This window comes from Aptenodytes patagonicus, chromosome 8 (genome assembly GCF_965638725.1).
Source record: "Aptenodytes patagonicus chromosome 8, bAptPat1.pri.cur, whole genome shotgun sequence".
NCBI classification, from domain to species: Eukaryota; Metazoa; Chordata; class Aves; order Sphenisciformes; family Spheniscidae; genus Aptenodytes; species Aptenodytes patagonicus.
Genome location: NC_134956.1, coordinates 19,965,705 through 19,984,721, shown reverse-complemented (window position 1 = coordinate 19,984,721; position 19,017 = coordinate 19,965,705). Strand labels below are relative to the sequence as shown.

At 44.7% G+C, this 19,017-nt stretch overlaps 1 protein-coding gene across 9 annotated transcripts in view; it reads left to right on the top strand.

The window, feature by feature from the left end:
* Nucleotides 1-19,017, top strand: part of FOXP1 (forkhead box P1) — a 394,018-nt gene that overhangs the window by 300,626 nt on the left and 74,375 nt on the right. For 6 of the 9 annotated variants that reach the window (XM_076346645.1, XM_076346647.1, XM_076346643.1 and 3 more), the window contains 2 exons: nucleotides 16,515-16,652; nucleotides 17,758-17,847. In XM_076346645.1, coding sequence (XP_076202760.1) covers nucleotides 16,515-16,652; nucleotides 17,758-17,847 — 228 coding nt within the window. Of the gene's footprint in view, nucleotides 1-5,544; nucleotides 5,606-16,514; nucleotides 16,653-17,757; nucleotides 17,848-19,017 lie in introns of those variants that run through there. The other 3 variants (XM_076346652.1, XM_076346648.1, XM_076346649.1) reach the window with 2 other exon arrangements.

The following is a 19,017-nucleotide window of genomic DNA, read 5'->3' as shown; positions in this document are numbered from 1 at the left end:
TTGGCACTCCTGGGCTGCGTGCGAGTAAGCCGTGTGATGGACTGATAGGTGTTTCTACATAAAAGGGCCCATATTTAATCCAATTTATTCGAATTTAAATCTGTGGCGATATATGTGGGTACATGGGGGGGGTGTATACATTGTTGTGGAAGTAGGCATGGTTTTTTAGAAGGGGATTCTTCGCGGTGGTTGTCAGACGAGGCGAAGTATTAAGTCTCCTGATGATAGAAGCAGATTACCAGGAGAGGGCAGTGCGTCTAACACTGTATTTCACACCAGCTGTACCTGCACCAACCCCAGACCGGGGTGATCCACCTCAAAACGCAAAGCCCGGGGGGCACTGGGGCTGCTCCAGCCCGCGGCGCCTGCCTGCCTGCACAGGGGCAGCGAGCAGGAGAGGATCTGTCTGGGGTGGCCAGGAGTTCACTGGTTAATACTTAACGGGCGAAAATGTGTTTGATTGACGTTTGTTTTGTTGATGTTTCATTCTGTGGGGTTTTTTTTTTCTTACCATGGCAACTTTAACATCATGACAAAACACCTACTTTTCCTCTAGGAGCCATCGCTGTTGTCATGCCCAGTAGGTTATTCAGGTAGACAGAGGTTGTTCTTTTCGAGTGGAGGTGTTGCCATCTCCTACCAGGTACCACCTCCGGTCTTTCCTGTCCCAAGAAGGTTTTTCTCTGTGTGAACACCGTGTCTCAACCCATGGCAAAAAAAAAGGAGTTTTAATGGAAACTGCAGCATTTCCTCTACTGTACGTGACATAAATGCTATCTCACATAATTAAGGAAAGTAACTGAGAACAGTTAGTGGTGACTACCTTTCAATATATTGTGTACTTTGGGGCAGAAAAATAATTTATGAATAATGCCCAAGCATACTTGGAACAATTTGCGCACTGTGCTGTGAGTGATGCAGACCTGCTGGTAGAAGAGTGTGCTAATAAATTTTACTTTGTGGCGGAAACAAGAGATTACAGTTTATTAGGAAAAGAGATGGCAATTTATTAAGGCCAATCAAATATGAATGCAGAGCAAAAATGTTGCCATTTTTATTTATTTATTTATCTGGAAGCATGGTGGGTTGCAATTATATAAAATTTGTTGTTTACCTGTGATGTTTGATTCATTATTAATATTTTTATGTTTAGAGGGAACCATAATTTTGCTGAAATGTCTTCCATAACTCCTGCACAATCATATTCATAACTCACCTGAATGTTGACACATCCTGCTGTGTATATATAAATTAACTAGTAACACTGGCATTATAAAATGATGCATTAAATGAAGATGTGAATGGTAATTTAAAGCATGCCATGAAGTGAAATTTAAACCATTGTGCAACACTGAGGGGATTTAAAGAGCCTTCTTCATGCAGGATTTGCAGGGGCAATAAGGAAAATGACAGTTTCGCATCAAAAAAAGAAGAGCAACAGGGACACAAGCGTTACCGAAATGTTAATTGCTTTGCTGTTCTGTTTTGCTAGAGACCCCATCAGCCTAAAAATCACTTTTCTGCCTGAAGATACTTTACCATGAGGGCGTTAGCTGAGATTATTAAAAATTACAAAAAAAAAAGTTTACTTTGTCCTTTTTCTCAGCACTTTGTGGGTAATAAGTTTCACTGTTTCCTGTTTAGTCAGTTGTTTTCCCCATTTGTTTTCATAGGTCTTTCAAACAGCAACAAGGGAAAATGAAGCATTCTTAAAACAGGAAAATGTGATTTAACCCCACAAAAATGGGCCTGGGGATCCCGGAGTGGGAATAGTATCCGAGACGGCTTTTTCCCTCAGAACTGCAAACAGCAGCTTGCTTTTAAACTGGCCGGTGGCTCTAGCCCCTGTGCTGAGCAGCGTAATTTGGCACTCGCCTTTGCCAGGTTTGGCGCTGGCTCCAGCGGGCAGGCAAGCTCCTCCGTGCCGCAGCAGCGCCGGCACCAAAGTTCACCTGAGTTGCTCCCAAATCGGTACTTGGAGAGCGGGGTGCAGGATTTGGCCCACCATCTGCTGCCAGAGAGCAAAGTGGGACCTGTCTGGCCCTGCCTGCCCAGGGGAGCATCGCGAGGACAAGAACAGATGAAATTGCTGTCTTAGGTAGAAATTGCCTCATATTGGGACTAGACATAAAATTTCCTAATTTGGGGCAGGTTAACTCTCATTAGGGGAGGTTGCACTACGTGGATGTCTTGTCTTTTCTTTCTTTCTCCCGTGCCCTGCGGGCAGCTGAGGCTTTTCGATAGGCAAGTCCATGGCCTCTGCATGGATGGGTACCTGCAGAAGTCTGTGAATAAAGCGTACGTGTAAACTAATGGCATAACAAAGCCGTTTATTCCGCTGTGTTCGTCTTCATCGTAATTCATAATCTATTCCTCTGACTTGGACCTTAGAGCCTAGTATCCATGCTACACTCCAGTGATTACTTTCTTTCACCCAGGTGTTGATACCGCCACTTAATATGGATCAGATCTCGTGGGCACGCGGTGCCAAAGAGCCACCTAGTCTGCCACGCTCATTCCCGGTTATTTTTAATTTGCTACTTTATGTGTCCTGTTTTGAACATCCCTGTCTGATTGTCTCTGTCTGTGATGACTCTGCGTAATTGAATGGAACTAAGTGGGAGTTTATGGTTCTTCTTGGTCTTTTAAAATATTTTGCTGGCTTAGAAATGCATTATATTTCATGGTGGCCTTACTTAATAAGTGCTACCATCTCTGTTACTAAGGGAATAGACTGAAGTTTTTAGCCCACAGCAGATGTTGGCTGAGCTTGCAGGTATGAAGCTTTTATATGAAAGGGCATAAAATGCTTTAAAAAATACGGCTTGCAGGTTCTGTGGCCAGCGCTCAGTGCTTAGACAGCACCTTTCATTTTCAAAGTGTTTTGCAAATATTGGTCTACAGAAGATCCTGAAATGAGTAGTATTATCCCCGTTGTGCAGATGAGGAGACAGAGATGTTGAGGCCGTTGTCTGCCTTTGAAATGGTGGGCGTGCAGGCAACTCCAGAGCCAGGCCAGAAATTTTGCAAACGGAGCTCTCGGAGAGAGAGGCATCCTCAATGTGATAGCCATTTTAAAAAAACCAACAAAAATTTCTAGGTGACTTGTCCAAGGCGGGGGAGAGTTGGCAGGGCCAGAGCCAGCACTATGCTTCTGCTTTGCATGTAGCTCAGCCTTGTGTTTGCATTGCCATGTTACGCTTTTTCTTTGCCCCTGCAAAGAAGAGAAGTGCCTTGAACAAAGCGGTAGGCTTCGTAGAGTCCCCCTTTTTTTATAAATATAGTAAGTCAGAGCTTGGTCCAAAGGCACGTGATCAGCCAGCGATCAGGGCAGAAGGAGGGCACTGGTCTTTCATTGAGCTGCGTGTACCTGGATATGGCCGTATTAGAAAACAAGAATTGAAGATGTGACTTAATAGGACTGAGGGTCGTGTGTGCGTGAGAAGTTTGTGCTGAGGAAGACGAGACGGATCAAAGATTTCCAGACTGGGGTCTGTGGAGCATCCTATGACCGGTCTGCAGAGACTGCCCGGGCATGCAGCCCCCGCCGTGTTTCAGCTGCGAAGTTAGTAAGGGTCTGTGAAATGCACAGAGCTGTTTCCTACCGATGCCTCTTCGCCGTGAGTGCAGCTGGGGATGCTGCCACAGTGATGCTCTTTGCAAATGCAGCGGGGAGGAGGAGGCGCTCCACGGGAGAAAGTGTTGAAAAGTTTAAGTCTGTGTATTCTGTAATATATTCCCCAAAGCAATCTGAGTTCCTCGAGATTACTTTGAAGTCCAGGACAGGAAGGATTCTCTTAAGCGCAGGTGATAATTATTACTAGCTCATCGCAGGCATTACAAGTTTATGTTATTATTGAGCGTCCAGTGTGTTGGAGTGTGTGCGTATTTATTTGCTTGACTTTGCATACATCTAATACTTACGAATACCGGCTGTTCCCATGCCCTTTATGTGCTGACCTGCTCGGTGCATGTGTGCCCCTTTAAGAGGCAGGCGCTTTCTGATTCATGTAGGCTGTTTCTGGCAGATTTAGGGTCTTGCAAAAGATGCCCTTAGTCCCTTATGAAATATTCATAAGAGGGTGGGGTCACATTTTTGTGACCTGAAAAAAATCCCATTAATAAATTTGTTATCTGACACGAAAACACTTTAGGGTGGAAAGCAATCCGTATCACATCCCATTTAACATCAGATCACAAGTTGTCAGTAAATTGGGTCCTTTGTCTTTGCTTCTTGTGAGGTTCTTTAGCAGCATAACTAATGGGGCTATTGTCTAACAGCCCTCGACTCCTGCAAATAAAGTACGGTTCTGCCTGGGAACAGTGTCAGGGCGGCTTCTGTCTTTTCAGTTACTTGCACGCGAAGTAACTATCGGCATCAATTTTCTCTTCAGAAACTATGTGAAAATGTGAAAAAAAATAAAATTGAAACAGCGGGAGAGATTCTACCAAATACTGCTGCCCGAGATGAAGTGGATAGCAGCTTTTTGGGCAAGGGGAAATAGGTTACGGGGACCGTGGCAGTCCCTGGCTAAGAGGCAGCAGAGCGACGGGGTTGTGTTTGCCTACTGAAGTCGGGGGGGGGGGGGCCAAAAAGCGTTCCTTTGAGCTCGCCCGCGTGAGAGTTTGAGGAAGCTTGTTCTGAGTGACGTGAAACCGCTAACCCCTCTGTTACAAAGGTGCCGCAGACCCAAACACGCCGTTTCGCTTCCACTAAACCCGAGGGCTCGGCTGCCTTGAAAACAGGTAGCGGTGGCCCCCGCTGGTCAGGTGCTGGTGTGAGCTGGGCGGCGGAGGAGCCCCTGCCCTGGGACGCGTTTGAGCATCCCACCGCCGTGTCGGTGACTGACCCCCCCCCCTGCTTTGCGAAGGGAGGAAGGGGAAGACGCTCCCGTTCGCAGGCCGGGCGCTGTAGTCCGGCTTGGTGCGAACTCCTGTCAGAGGCTTTTTGTGGTTGTTTTCTTATTACCATTATTACTATTTTCTGATATTAAAATCCTGAGCTTTCAGGGGCGGGCGAGAGGAGAGTGGAAGCTTTTCTCCCACTTTTCGCGGGAGAAGAGAAAGTTGCTGTGGAGGGAGGGAGGGAGGGAGGGAGGGAGAGACTCTCCTTCAGTGCTGTGTGGCGCTTCCACCGCGTCGCGCCTGAAGCGGCTGCCGGGAGCATTGTGCTAGCTGACACTTCCCCCCCCCCCCCGCCCCCCCGGCTGCTGGCACCCACTCCCCGCAAAATAGATTTATTTCGGGGGGGGTGGGGGGTGGCGGCGGTGCGGCTTTTAAACAGTTTCTCGGCGGGAGCGCGGCGGGCTGCTGCGCGCCGGGCGCTGCGGGGACGGGCTGTCGTCTGGAGCGCGGCTGGCAGGTCAGAGGGCGCGGAGGCAGCGCGGTGCCCGCCGCGGGAGGAGGAGGGCCGGGCCCGCGGGGCGCCCCGTTCCGGGGCGGGGTGTGCGCGGCGGCGCAGGGCGGGGCCGCGCGGGTGGCGGCGCGCCGCGGCAGCCCGCGAGCAGCGCGCCCCGCCACTCCGCCCGCACCCGCGGAGGCTCCGCACCGCTCCGCCGGCCCGCTCCATGGCCCGGCGCGCCGCCCGCCGCCCGCCGCCGCCCAGGTGGGTGCCTCGCGGGGGGGGGGTGGGGGCAGGCCCGCTCCCGGACTGGCGGAAAGAGCCCGGAGGGGCTGGAAAAGCCAAACGATGCTTCAGCCTTCGCGGTCTCGACCCCTCGTGTCTGGGTGCGAGTTTGCTGGCCGGTTCCGCGGCGTCCTCCGCCGCGGCCGCGTGTGAGGGGCGGGAGGTACGGTGTGCGCGCCTCGCAACTTGCTGACGGCTTTTAAAAGTGGTGGCATTTGTTCCGTGTCTCGCCTGTCTTTTGTTCTGACAGTTCGGGTGCGCGTAGCTGGCCGGGCGGTTTTTACTCCGGTGCTGTAGTTGTGAAGAAGAGCGAGGAAGGAGGGAAAGTGCGCAGAGCCGGGTGAAATACTTTGTCGGGTTTAAATGTCAGGAACCGGGATTGCTGAATGGATTCGCCAGTCAATTTAACCAGGGGGAAATTAAGTGAGTGAGCCTTGTTTTTGACATTGACTAGTGTTACGAACCCCGGCGAAATAAATGTAATGGGATCTAAATGTAGCCGAGTTAAGTGTCAACCCTGCGAGCCAGTGTTTCAGTGCAAATGAGATGATTTTTCGAGGGTGGCGGTGGCGGGGAGGAGGGAACCCTTAGGAAGTGGGTGGTAAGTTTAGAGCAAAGTGCATATACACTCTTCCTCTTTGGGATTAACTCCTTCGAAGCCAGCTTGTTCTACAAAACACTGAGGGCTTCGCCTTGTCCTTGTACCGGTGGTAGGGAGCAGCCACTCGAGAACGCGAAGCAGTCGTCTCGGTGCGTGTGCCGGCGTTTGAAGCACTACCATTTCGTATTTTTTAAATAAAAACAAGTTTGGTGGCAGGAAACGTGAATCATTCGGGGTGACTAAGATCTGTTTACGAAAACGAAATGGTTGGATTTATTCTAGCAGTGAGTGTTGAATTGCTAACTGCAATAAATCGCTGAAGTTTATTTCTAATTAAAAAGTGACTTACGCAGGCTAGTTTGCCTTTTTATAAATAAACTGAAATGTTAAAGTCTTTTTCATTTGGGTCAGAGCATGCCTGATGCTCCCGGGCCCGATCCTGGAAGGAGTGGCGGACGTGCAATAGCTATAATAGGAGAGGAGTCTCTCTCCCTCTCTCTCTCCCCCCGAAGCAGTCAGCACTCTGCCAGCTAAATTAGTATTTGCCGGATCGGGCCCCTCATAAGTATGTTTACTGTGCAAAGCTTTCAGGCACCTTACACCATCTTTACATCAAGTTAAAAAGCAATTCTGTTTGCTTCTAGCTCTTTTAAAAGGCACGGCTAAAATACGTGTTTATATGTGAACATGTCATTAGAGCGTACTTCTGTCTGGTTAAGAAATGGCTTTTGTTGATTGTATATTTATTGCAGTAGCAGCCTAGGAAGTCTCTAAAAGCAGGCGCTCTCCTCTTCTCGCAGCCAGCGGGAAATCTGCTGTCAGAGGGCTTTCAGTGATCTCCTGTGACTACTTCCAAAAAATTTCATTGATAAGGCTGCGGAGATGAAACCCAAATCCTGCCTAAACAGAGTAGCTGCCTCGGCCTAGGCGGTGATAGAGCTGAACTGCAAACTGATTGGTCTGACACTTTATAATCAAAGTTGATTTATTGTTCATTAGTAGTGCATTAGCCCTTTCAGGCAAGACAGTTATTTGTGTAGTGGCCTGTCAAACAAAAGACCGCTAGCACCTGTCATTTCTAAACCATGAGATAAGCAAGCAGATATTAAGATAATGCAAATAGAAGTACACTGGAATGAGGTAAAGTTCTAGCAATTTCCCTGTAAGAAATACGGTTTTATTTAACCTGCTCATGTTTAGCGTATAGAGGAATTGGACTACAGAGCGCAGGGGTTCCCCTGCACCGGGACCATCGGGAGGAGAAGGCGTTAGCGATGAGCTGGGCGTGCGTGGCGTGTGGTTTCGGAGCACCTCCGAGGTGAGGAGGCAGCTGGGGCAGATAATGAATTGGGAAAAGCCAGTCGCTGATACGGAAGATGCGAAAGCTAGTTTGTAGCCTTAATTTAATTTTGTTGGATTTTTGGTTTTAGCGTGAGAGCAAAATCGAGGCACTTTGGTGTTTTGTCCCCGACTCCTTCCTCCTCTTCCCAATGGACAGATGTCATGAAATGATGCTCTTACTGGCAGGGGTTAATTATATGAAAACTTGATGACATCACGGCAGAGCTGTGAGAATGTCAAAATACATCTGCTGCCATATTCAGACATATTGCTCTCCCTCCTCTCCCCCTATATCAGCTCCCCTCCCCTTCTCAAAAGGGAATGATCTCATGACATAAAACAGAAAACAACACAAGTGTCAAAAGAAAACAAAATTAGTGAACTTTTGTCTGCCACCATAGAAACGAGGATTAACTTATGTTATTCCAGAGCATGGAATGGAGACTATCTGCATGAGGATATATAGTGTATTGTCTTCTGTGAATTTTCATTTGACAGGGATTTTGGAGGCTGTGATCTTAATTAAATCTCAACTGACTCAAATAATGCATCTAAAGGCATGCAGTGTTGCGTAACCTTGCTGAGTTGGTAAACCATAAATCATCAGAAAGCTTATGATAGGAAGGGCTGCTTTGAAATTTTTTCTGTTTGCTACAGTTGGTGTTTTTTTTGGTCTTGTTTAACATACACTTTACCGTGCTGTACCATCGTGCCCTCCCTTTTTTAAGCAGCGTTATTTTTGCTTTAGAAAAAAAAAAAAAAAGCTGTGAGACATGCTCCGACCAGTCACTCAGCTGAACTAAAGAGGAGTCGTAAATACAATGGGATTGCCAGGGAAGAAATGAAATCCCAGCGCTGGCTTTCTGGGGATCTCGCTGCTCATAGGAAGGTGTGGGTGCCTCACGTTCTTCTACAGCTGGATGAGCCCTCTACACATTTTAAAAGCGTAACTCTTAGCCCCACGCTGAAATTTATGCTGGGGCGTCAGTAGTTATCAGACACCACTGTGGAGTCGTAACGTGTCGCCCCTGGGTTGTAATGGGTCACAGATGGATTATTGCACTAATGGACGGTGGGCTTTGACGTCTGCGCAAGTTGAGTTGGTTTTAGTTGTGTGCAAGGAAGAAAAGGGTTGCAACAGTTGTGTGGAGAAGGTTAAAGGGGATTTTTAGGCATTGAAAGTGATGTAGGGCAGAGTGATTTCTTACGCAGCATTTTAACCTGGCAATGCTCGAGCACTGATGTTGCTTGAGAATCGTGTTGTTTTTAAAATACCGCAGCTAAACAAATTATGATTTCAGTGTAAAATGCGTTAGTTTCTGTATTTGTGATTGCATGCCCTGGGCAGCTGAAGGAAAGGTAAGGGGAGAAGGATTTTTGCACTCAAAAGTTTAAGGAGTTGCAAAGCTCTTCTGTTTTCTTGCTCTGTATTTCTTAGTCATTTTAGAGCTGCTGTAGACAAACCTACGCTGGAAGGACACAGCACTTGGGTATACTTTATGAAAATGTTTCCTGGTACCAAGATAACTTACTGATGTTGTTTTCTCCCCTCTTTGCTAGGGAAAAGTGGTAGCTGGGGTAGTTTTATCAACACCTGCAAAACTAGATTGTGGGAAAGTCCTGACACCATAAGCTAAATTTGTTATTGTTTGGTGAAAGGCTTGGCTGGTTTTAAGCAGTTTGTTTGTTTTATTGAAAGCAGAACTGCATTACTGGAAACTACTTTGCTGTAGTTCAGTTAAAATGTCCTGTACTGTTTTGTTTTTATAAGGTGCTTACTTGCTCAGCTTTGCTTTCCAGTTGTAAGGAAAGGGAAAAAAATACATCACGCACTCATCTGCAGATCTGAAGTGGCTGTGTAGCGATTGGGGAGAGAAGCAGCACTGACAAATATCTCTTCCCCAGCCTCTTTCCCCCCCCACCCCCCTTTTTTTTTTCTTTTTAACCTTTCCAGCAGAGTTTCCTCCGCTAGCAGGAGGATCTGTAGTTTGTACTGAAGTTGAATGAATGTTAGAAAACCCAGACTGAATATTGAACAAATAAGTGGAATTGCTAATTGTTCTGTGCACTAGTTTCGGACGGATTTGCCTTCATTGATTAGGTAAGATGCTCTGTTATTTGGGAGGGACAACACCCCCTCCTCCCCAAACTGACAACGGGTTTTAATTTTTAAGCTTTATCTTGCCCTTAAATCTGAAACATCATTGTTCAAATAACTGAGAACAAGGTAAACCAACAACATCAAAAAGGTCGGCTTCTGTGATTTCTCAAGGGCTTGTTATTTTGTACTTTCCAATTCTATTTGATGTCTTGACAAAACAAGATGACACAAGGGAGAATACATTAAATTTTGATTTTCATCTAACCTGTTACAGTAGTGGCAGTTTAATTTCTTCCACTTTTTACCGAAGACGGCTTTTTGCACAATTACGCTAATTGCCACGCCACTTTATGAGAAGGTTTCTTTACAGGTTTCCCATTTGCCTTGATTTTGTGAGGCATTTTTTTGAACGTGCTTTGACCTTTAACACGGCGAGCTTGCTGGTTGGAGTGTGTCTTCATTAGAAGTAAATCAGTGAATGGCAAGATTGTCAAAGAAGCAACTGATGTTTTCTCATTAGAATCTAATTTGCACCGTTGTGCTTAGCTGTGATGTTCAGCTGTAGGTGTCTGCCATAGGTGTGAAAAACTGCACATTTTAAGCAAATAAAGTTTACGACTGTTCTAAAGGCTACGGTTGCAACCGGAGTGGCGAAGCCTAACCGACCGTTTAAGCAGAGCTCTGTTTCGTTGGGGAAATAAACAGCATGATTTAACAGGTGAATATTTTTCAGGAGCTCACTAATTTTTTCAGCTGACCAGGTCAATATATGTCTTCTCAAACGCCCCAAGTTTGAAGAGCAGGCAGCTACAGGTTCGACTCTTGCAGGAGAAAATACTCAGGGAGTGGAGAGAGGGCTCATCCTTCCCTAGAAATCTCTGTCGGGAGTTGCAGTTCTTCTTAAAAATCTGCCATAGGGAAAAAAAAAAAGCCCCTCTGTATAACACTTCCCTTTTGCTCACATGAAATTCTAGGCGTATTAAATGTTGCCGGTTCAATCACGGTCTTTTATTATTTAATTAAGCTCTCCTTAATGTATTAATGAATTAATACACAAATGTAAGGAGTCTGACAGGATGATCATTCTCAGTACATTAAGGGTGTCTGGGAGAGAGAGGGTTTCAAGGGGTTTTCAAGGGCTTTAGGGGTATTTTGGATGTTTCTAAGCAGGATTGCTTTTGGTTTATTTGAGGCTTTTTTGGCAGAATATGTTGATCTAACATTTCCTTTCCTAAACTCTGGAAAAAAATACGGATTTTTTTTTTCTTTTTTTGATTTTTTTTTTTAAACTGAATCATTATAAAATATCACCACTGTTCGGAACCACGTACAGCAGGTTATAATTTTTCCTTTCATGCTGGAGCGGGAAACAAAAACGATAACTTTTTAAAATGTGAAAAATGATGATGATAATCTCGAGGTTGAAATCTCACTCAGCTTATTAAATGAGTATTTGGTGTTGTGTGTTCCGGTTTAGTCTCTATTTGACAAATGTTAGATGTAGAAAGGATTTAATTTATGTAAACTTTATATTTTTATGCAAATTAAATGGGTATTTATTATAGCAGAAACAATTATCCTGGCACTTAGTGAGAAACCTGGTATGCATGAGAAGTGGTAGATAAGATCAGATGTTTCATTCTGTAAACAAATATGAAAATATTCCCGTTTTTCCTCAGCTAGAAGAGAATACAGAAGACAGCAGACATCCTGACATGCCGGGGAATGTCAGCATAGCCCATCGTGCTGCCTTCTGTGGGTCAGAGGGAGATCTTCCCTCCTGATAAAATACAGTAAACAAAATTACAATAATAAAATGCTAATTTAATTTTAAAGAGGGTTTCTCCCCCCCCCCCCCCCCCCCCCCTTAATAGGGAGTTGTATTGTTACGGAGAGAACAGTTATGCTAATGATAGACTACTTAGCTGATTTTACTTTAATATAATAAACATTACCTGTCTTAATGTGTTGTACTGAATTATGGCAAAATAAGTCTAAAAGTGAGATTCCATTTTGTATAACGAAGCAGCATTGCAGTGTTTTGCATGTACTCTGTCATGGCAAAATAAGTCTAAAAGTGAGATTCCATTTTGTATAACGAAGCAGCAACATTATTAGTGAATAATTCTAACAGCGGCGTTTTGTTGCTGTTATTTTGGAGGATGAAATACTATGTCGGAAATGTTTTAGTCTTGGGATGGGAGCAGGTCCTGCCTTCAGCACTTCTTATTTTGCTGGGCTCTGTTCTGGCTTGTGGCATCGTACTTCTCTGTTTGCCAGTGTATCAGTGGTTTATCTTTTCCTGTGGCATGAGCAAAGCTGTTTTGCATTGTTTTGGCTGAGATTTTTTTACATTTCAAATGTATTGCACCTAATAGCTTTCTAGTAAGACAGCTCAAGTTAATGGTTTGGTTTTGCCTAGCCGTATCTATTTTTATTTGTAGCCCAGTATTTTTAACCGTTCCTCAGCTACTTGCTCTTTCTATGTTCACCTATGTTTTGCTCTGCTTAACTTTTATCACAAAATCTTTAACTGAAGGATTGCTGTTTGGAAATCCAAGGTGCCTGGTATGAGGTCTTACCAAAATCAAGTTTGAACATACATCGCAGGAGAAAAGGATTTTCTGGCAGAGTTATTCTTTATGAATTAAGGAAATCCTCCCCGTCTTCCATGCATGCCTGCTAACAGTTAACAGGACCACAGCCGTATCCAACATCAAAGGCACGTTGTGTGAAAATGGCATTCTTTTTTTTCACTTCATACAAGATTAAACTACTTGAAATTATTTAGCTAGTATTTAATTATATTAATATCACTGAAAATGGGGGAATGGAGATGATTAAATAGGACTAAATCATTTTCATCCCCGTGACCCTTGTCTGGGTTGTATGGAGGAGTGACAAATGCATCTCTGCTGTAACTCCGTTGTGAAGTTAAAGGTGAACTTGGCCCAAGTTTGCGGAAGTTTTTTCCTTGGGTCAGTCTCGCCAAAATACGGTGTGTTTCCAAAGCTTGAAACTGGGGGTAGCGGAGGGGACTGCGGGGGACGGGAGGGCTTTGGGGGATGCGGAGGAACAGCAGGCAAAACCCTGGGAGAAATAGTGTCTGAAAAAAACAGTTGTGAGTATTAAAGACATTTTTTGCCGTTGATGGTATTAGCATGTCAGCAGGTCTATACTAGTACAGCTCCGAAAGCCAAATTGCAGCTGTATTTTTACCTTTGCTGCCAGGTTTACATGCAGCTGGGTATCTACCACACCCTATTGTTATCAGTCAACAATACCAAAAGTAGTTCATTAATCATATCAATAGCAACAATCGTGTTTCATGTGGAAAATAGAAATAAACAACTTAAAAAAAGAAAAGGCTGATTTCTGCTCTGCATGCTAACTTAGCATTCTTTAAATGTATCTGCCAGTAGTTTAATTTGAACTTCAACTCCCTGAAGGCAGTAAGACAGAATTATTTTAGTTCTTCATAAACTGCCTTCTGTGATTCATTGTTAACTCATAAAACATGCTCATTTTCATGTACTTAAACAGTTAAGCCATTTTTAAAGTTGGTTTGTAATTTTTTTTGGCAACACATTTAAGTTGACATCTGAGAGATAGAAATCTAAAATGAATTTATAGCCCTCAGTTTAGTTTTCATTTACTATCGGACAAAATATCAGAAATAAATATTTTTTATCTAACGTAATGTAAAGTATATTGCACAGTATCTAAAATAAAGTTTAGTTTTGACTGAATACACTCAAAAAGGGACCCATAAATATTAGAGAGCCGTAGTTAAGAACTTACATGACTGTTTTAAATACTATTGATTTAAACCACTGGCTAGATTTTATGAATCAAAGTGTAATTTCCAAGCTTTGGCTATATTTCTCATCGCTAAAGCACTCTCTCTTGTGTGCCTTTAGCAGCTTTCCAGACATTCAACACGGGATTAAATGATAGTAGTTACAATGATCAATAGGTTAAGACCGGTACAATCACTCTTACCGCTAATGACCTCGGTAGTAATGGGTAATAAAGTGTGGGCTATAATAGCCTATTGCTGGTGCTGCATGCCCTTTGATTCCTAGTATTACCAGGGACTAGCTACATGAAAAAGTTGGACGTTGGGAGTTAAGAGAGTGGATATATAGGCCATCATTCTTAACTATTTAAAGCCCTCAAACTGTACATGTGCCCACGCTTGTCCGGGGCGTGCGTGTTGTTTTTAACACGGTAGTTTCTGGTTTATTTGAATTTGTTTGAAAAGGCTTCCGTAAGTTGCTTTCGTGATAAGCTGAAGCACAAACTTTGGCTAAATGTGGCTGTTAGCCGTGTTTATAAATGGAAGGCAGGACCTTCTTTAGAGGCGCAGATGTGGTGTGAAAATGTGGTTTCAGATAGTAAAATGAAGTTGAACAGGTCAACACAAACTTGTACTCCTAGGTGTGCCATATATACATATATATATTTTTTTTTTTTTTTTTTTTTTTTTCTTTCTGGTTAAGTGCTTCTGTTGTAGCAAAGAGTGTGCAGCTAGGAGATTCTTCACCAGAAGGTACATGGCCAGTTTTCAAAGGTAGGGCCAAATCCTTAGATTTATCCCAAGATAAACGTGCAAAAAAGCCATGGAAGTGAATGGGAGTTGTCTCTGCATAGCTGACGGCAGAATGCGGCCCTTCGTATTAATCACTGATGTGTAGGGTTTACAGCACCCCACCCTATTCCTGTCTGTATCCCTGCTTGTCGTCATAAATCTGACTGAAGAGTATTTGTGTTGTCTGTCTTCCAAGAAGGGCACAGAAAACATACTTAAACATGCTTCCTTTTCTGTTTGCTCAGTCCAACTTCAATGAGAAGTAGTACAAACCCGAGGGTAAAGTAAACTTCTCTAGGGATGAGAATAATGAAGGTGAGTCATGCTTCGGGGCGAAGATAGTGACGGCAGTATTTAATTAAATAATTTTCTACTCCCAGAAAAGTTTTTAAAAGACTACGGATTAAGATATTCTGAATTAATGGGATTACCCATCCTGGTGACTCAGTGTCCTCGGAGCTGGCCCTGCGTGGCCAGGCGGTGGCACGGTGCGGCGGCCGGCCGGCCGGTGGCTTTCCCGTAGGCACGGGCAAGCCGCGTCGGCCACGGGAGAACGGCCGCTGGCTTTGGTGGGACTGGCATTTGACCTGTAATTAAATCTTCATTTGCCTGTGTTCACACCTGCCTGGACCACGTTAGATAAGTGGGAAGGCGCTGTGCCACGGGGAACGCACAGAGGACCGCGCCGTGTTTGCATTAATAGGATGTCGGAGGCGTGCGAGCCTGTGCTAGACTTTGCTCAGACAAATGTTTTCGAGGCAGTGTCTGGCCCTAGCACACAACATGTACACAACAACACGGGGAGATGTGCAGTGTACATGCATCTGACCTTCAGGAACCATTTTTAGTTCATCAAAATTAGTGATGCTGAGAAATCAGGACATCAGTGCATAATGACTGTGAAATTAGGAATGAGAGCTTGCTATGCAAATGACAGGACAAATCATGTGAAAAAGTCAAGATAAACTGCATATTAAGACATTATGTTACATAAAATTAATACTGCATTTCTCTCTTGCTTACTACTACACTGGAAGATTTTTTTTTTAAACTCCTTTATCTTCTGATCAGCTATTGTCTGCTGATTTTTTAAAAAGTGGTGCACAGAAAAAGTGCTGAACATATTATTACCTTTTATTGTAATACATGAGATGACAGGAGATCCTTTTTAGCAAAGTATATCCTTTACTGCTTTTAGTTTTGTGCTGTCACGTATTTGATTTGAAACTATAGAAAAGTAAGGTGCTTAAATATTACTGTTAAAACTCATATGGGTTTTGTCTTTTCCTCTATTGTTTGGTTTTTTTTTTTTCCTCCTTTTCTTTTCCTTTTTTGGGGTGGAGGGTAGAGGGGTGGGTTTCTAGGGAAATAGTCTTCTTGCATTACTAGGACTGACAAAATGGTTCTCATGTAGTCTGCAAATTAAACACAAGTGCAGTGATTATTTTGAATAGCTAAATTACATTCTAGAAAGCTTGCAGAATTCATAGCATTGTCATTAGGTATCCGCTTGAATACAATTTGTGTAACCTTGGCCAAGACAGCCTGTCATTTTAATGTCAGTGTTTTATCTGAACAAGACATCATCCTTTCAGATACAGTGTACAGGTTCCTTGCAAAGATGCCCGTGCAGAAACGTGTTAACAGTTGCAAATATGAAATGCTATCAAGTTCATCACTGTAGCTGTTTGTCACTGAAATGTCATGGAAAGCGGCTTTTAATGGTATCTCACATAATATGAAAGAATTGAAGACATCTGTATGCTGGGTGAATATGGAATGGTAAAGACATCGTGGTAGGGCCTTTCTGTTAAAATTGCATAGGAGTCTAGTGCTGTTATTCACATCACTGAGCCTTCCTTCAATTTTCTTCAGAACCTGTCGTAATAGGGTCTAGATCCCATCAGCGTGGGATACTTGGCTGCTGGATTTCTGTACGGAAGGCAAGGGCTTTCTGGGAGGGGAAGGACCCAGTTGATGGTTTCTTGTAAAAATAAATAAATCTTACCAGGGTTTACCATATTGCTTGCTTTAAAGAGTTTGCATCGCAATAACGTTTTGCAAAATGGGAATTTAGTCGCCAGGAAAATGCGGTCGGTACCTCTGTGCCTGCTGCGGTGGGCTGTAAGGACTCTCTCGCCTTCAGCACCCTCGATGCCAGGCGTGGGCTCCCCCGGCACGGGGGTGGTGGGCGGCACGGAGGAGCTGCGGCGGTGCGCTCTGACCCCCTCTCTGCTCTCCTCTTGCGCTTCAGGTTCCAGTGTCGGTGGCTATGATGACACCTCAAGTGATCACTCCCCAGCAAATGCAGCAGATCCTCCAGCAACAAGTGCTAACTCCCCAGCAACTCCAAGTCCTGCTCCAACAGCAGCAGGCACTCATGCTTCAACAGGTAATTGTTTTCTTAACAGCTGCTCAGGCGGCCCCTATAGATACCGGAGGGCTTCGCCTCCCGAAATGTTCCTGGGGAAAGAAGCTGCCCACGTCTCAGGTCGGTACCTCGGAGCAGCCGTGCTCTGAGATGAGCTGACTGCTCCTTTGTTTTTAATTCTAGAAATAGCTACTGGAAACAAATCCAGGGAGCAGTGCTAGGAGTGTTTCCAAGATCAGCTAAATAATACAGATGCATATTTAAGTGTCAGGACTTCGGCAGATGTCCCTGTTGCTTTTGCCTGCATCCCCCAGACAGCATGGTGTGCCCTGACTAATTGGAATAAACAAGGTAGTAGGGCGATACTTCCCATTTTAGACCTCGTTATGTCCATCTGGAACCGTAAAGGACTGTGGAAACGGTGGCAATAAAAGTGAAGAGGTTTGCAAGCCTTAATCTGTTTGATGTCAGCCAACGTATGCCGTGCGGCGTGTCGGTGTTTCTCACAGCCCATGGCCCTTTTTCAGTTGAAAGTTGGCCACCGACAAGCCCCGAGGCTCTGTTATCGTGGGGTACGGCACAGCGGGGGCTCACGAATCCCGGGGGGGCGTCAGCATCCACCCCAGCCCGACCTTGCGTGCTCCCTCCTGGCTGCCACGCTCCCTCCTGCCCGCGCCGGAGCGCTGCCTGCACGGCACGCATCTGGGGAGCGGGGAGGGGGAGAGTATTTCCCAGGATGTCTATGCATATATTGAACAACACTTAATACAGTCAAACCCTATCATTTAGAAAGCATGTGTGTTTCACAACAGAGATTCGCCAGGCTCTCTCAGCAAGGGAATTTTGGCTTTGTTGTTACAATCAAAGGTCATTCTTTGCCTTATTTTAATTAGTTTGTGTAGAAAATGGTATGTTTTTCATCAGTTCATTTTGGAGATTACTTTTCAAACGATAATGCCAAGAATAGTCAGTGTGCACTGAATTTATTGTTGAGTTTCAAACTAAAGGTCAGACCATTACAGATAAAAGGATGCTATTTTTCAAATCACAGTTTGTGTGTTACACCAAAAGGGACACTGAATTGGCTCTCCACTTTGTTACTTACCATCTTTCCTTTTCTTTGTAGCAGCAGCTTCAAGAGTTTTATAAGAAACAACAGGAACAGTTGCAGCTTCAACTTTTACAGCAACAACATGCTGGAAAACAGCCTAAAGAGGTACAGACAATACCCGTTTTACTTTCAAACCACAGATCCCCAGGGACTGTCTAGTGGCTATTAAACTGTCATTCATCTTATAAATGATTGCACAACTGAACTGACTCTATCGGGTCTCAGCTTTCAGATTTAGAGTTATTGTCCTGTTTTCGCCTGTATTTTCCTGTGCTTTCCATTTGCTTGCTGCCACATATTTTATAGCAGGGGACCATGCCTTTATGTTCAGTATGAGTACTGGAGCAAGCATCTAGACTTGCATCTTGGGAGAGTGCTTTTGGAAGTTAGTTATGTTGTAAAGGGGAGGGGGCAAGGCGGCAGGCCCAGATACGGTGCTGTCCTCTCTGAACAGGGCAAGATGCCAAGAGACGTTGAGTTTGGGCTTGCAGTTTCCAACCGGAGAGGTTCTGGTTGCTCGTTCCTCGCAGGACGGGCTTAGCGGGAGGGACCATAGTGGACAGCATTGGTGGTGACACCGAGAAGCAAGGTCCGAGATGCAGAGGTAGTGTGGGAACGCCGCCTTTTCGCGGCGTGGTGTCGGGAGACCTCGCTCTGATGCCACCGCGGTCCGTGGCAGGAACGGGACAGGCCAGGGTGGTTTCTGCCCGTCCTTTACATACGCTTTCCTTTCAAAATACCTGTCACGTCCTAAACTTTGTTGATTTTGCTGTGCTTAAATTTAATTTTGCTGTAATTACATTTATTTTTAAGGCACTGAGTTCGCCCCTCTAGTCACAGAGAGTTTGAGACTTTCATGTTTAATCTGACATCACTGCTGGCTTAGGTAGATCCTAGAAAGCTGCCTCTTGGCACGAGACGCTGCGTGGTGTCCTGCGATAGCAGCAGCACTTGTGCATCGCTTTGCAAGTGGTGCTGCTCGAAGCACGCACCAATTTCCGCCCCCCGAAATTTCGGCAAATCGTGCCATCTGTGCCAAGTTTCAACCCAGAGTGAATTTTTCCAGCTGAGTTAAAAACCCCTGAAAATAGGGGGGTTTATAATGGAAACGCTGACACAACCTTAACCATAGCACGCTTACGGGCGCCACTATAATAAAAAGGGAACAGATTAAAAAGTGTCTAAAATGTAAATCTAAAGGACTAACAGTAATTAAAATGGAAATGGCACAGGGAGGGAAGGCATGTAATTGTGAGATATCACTGTGCAGAATGC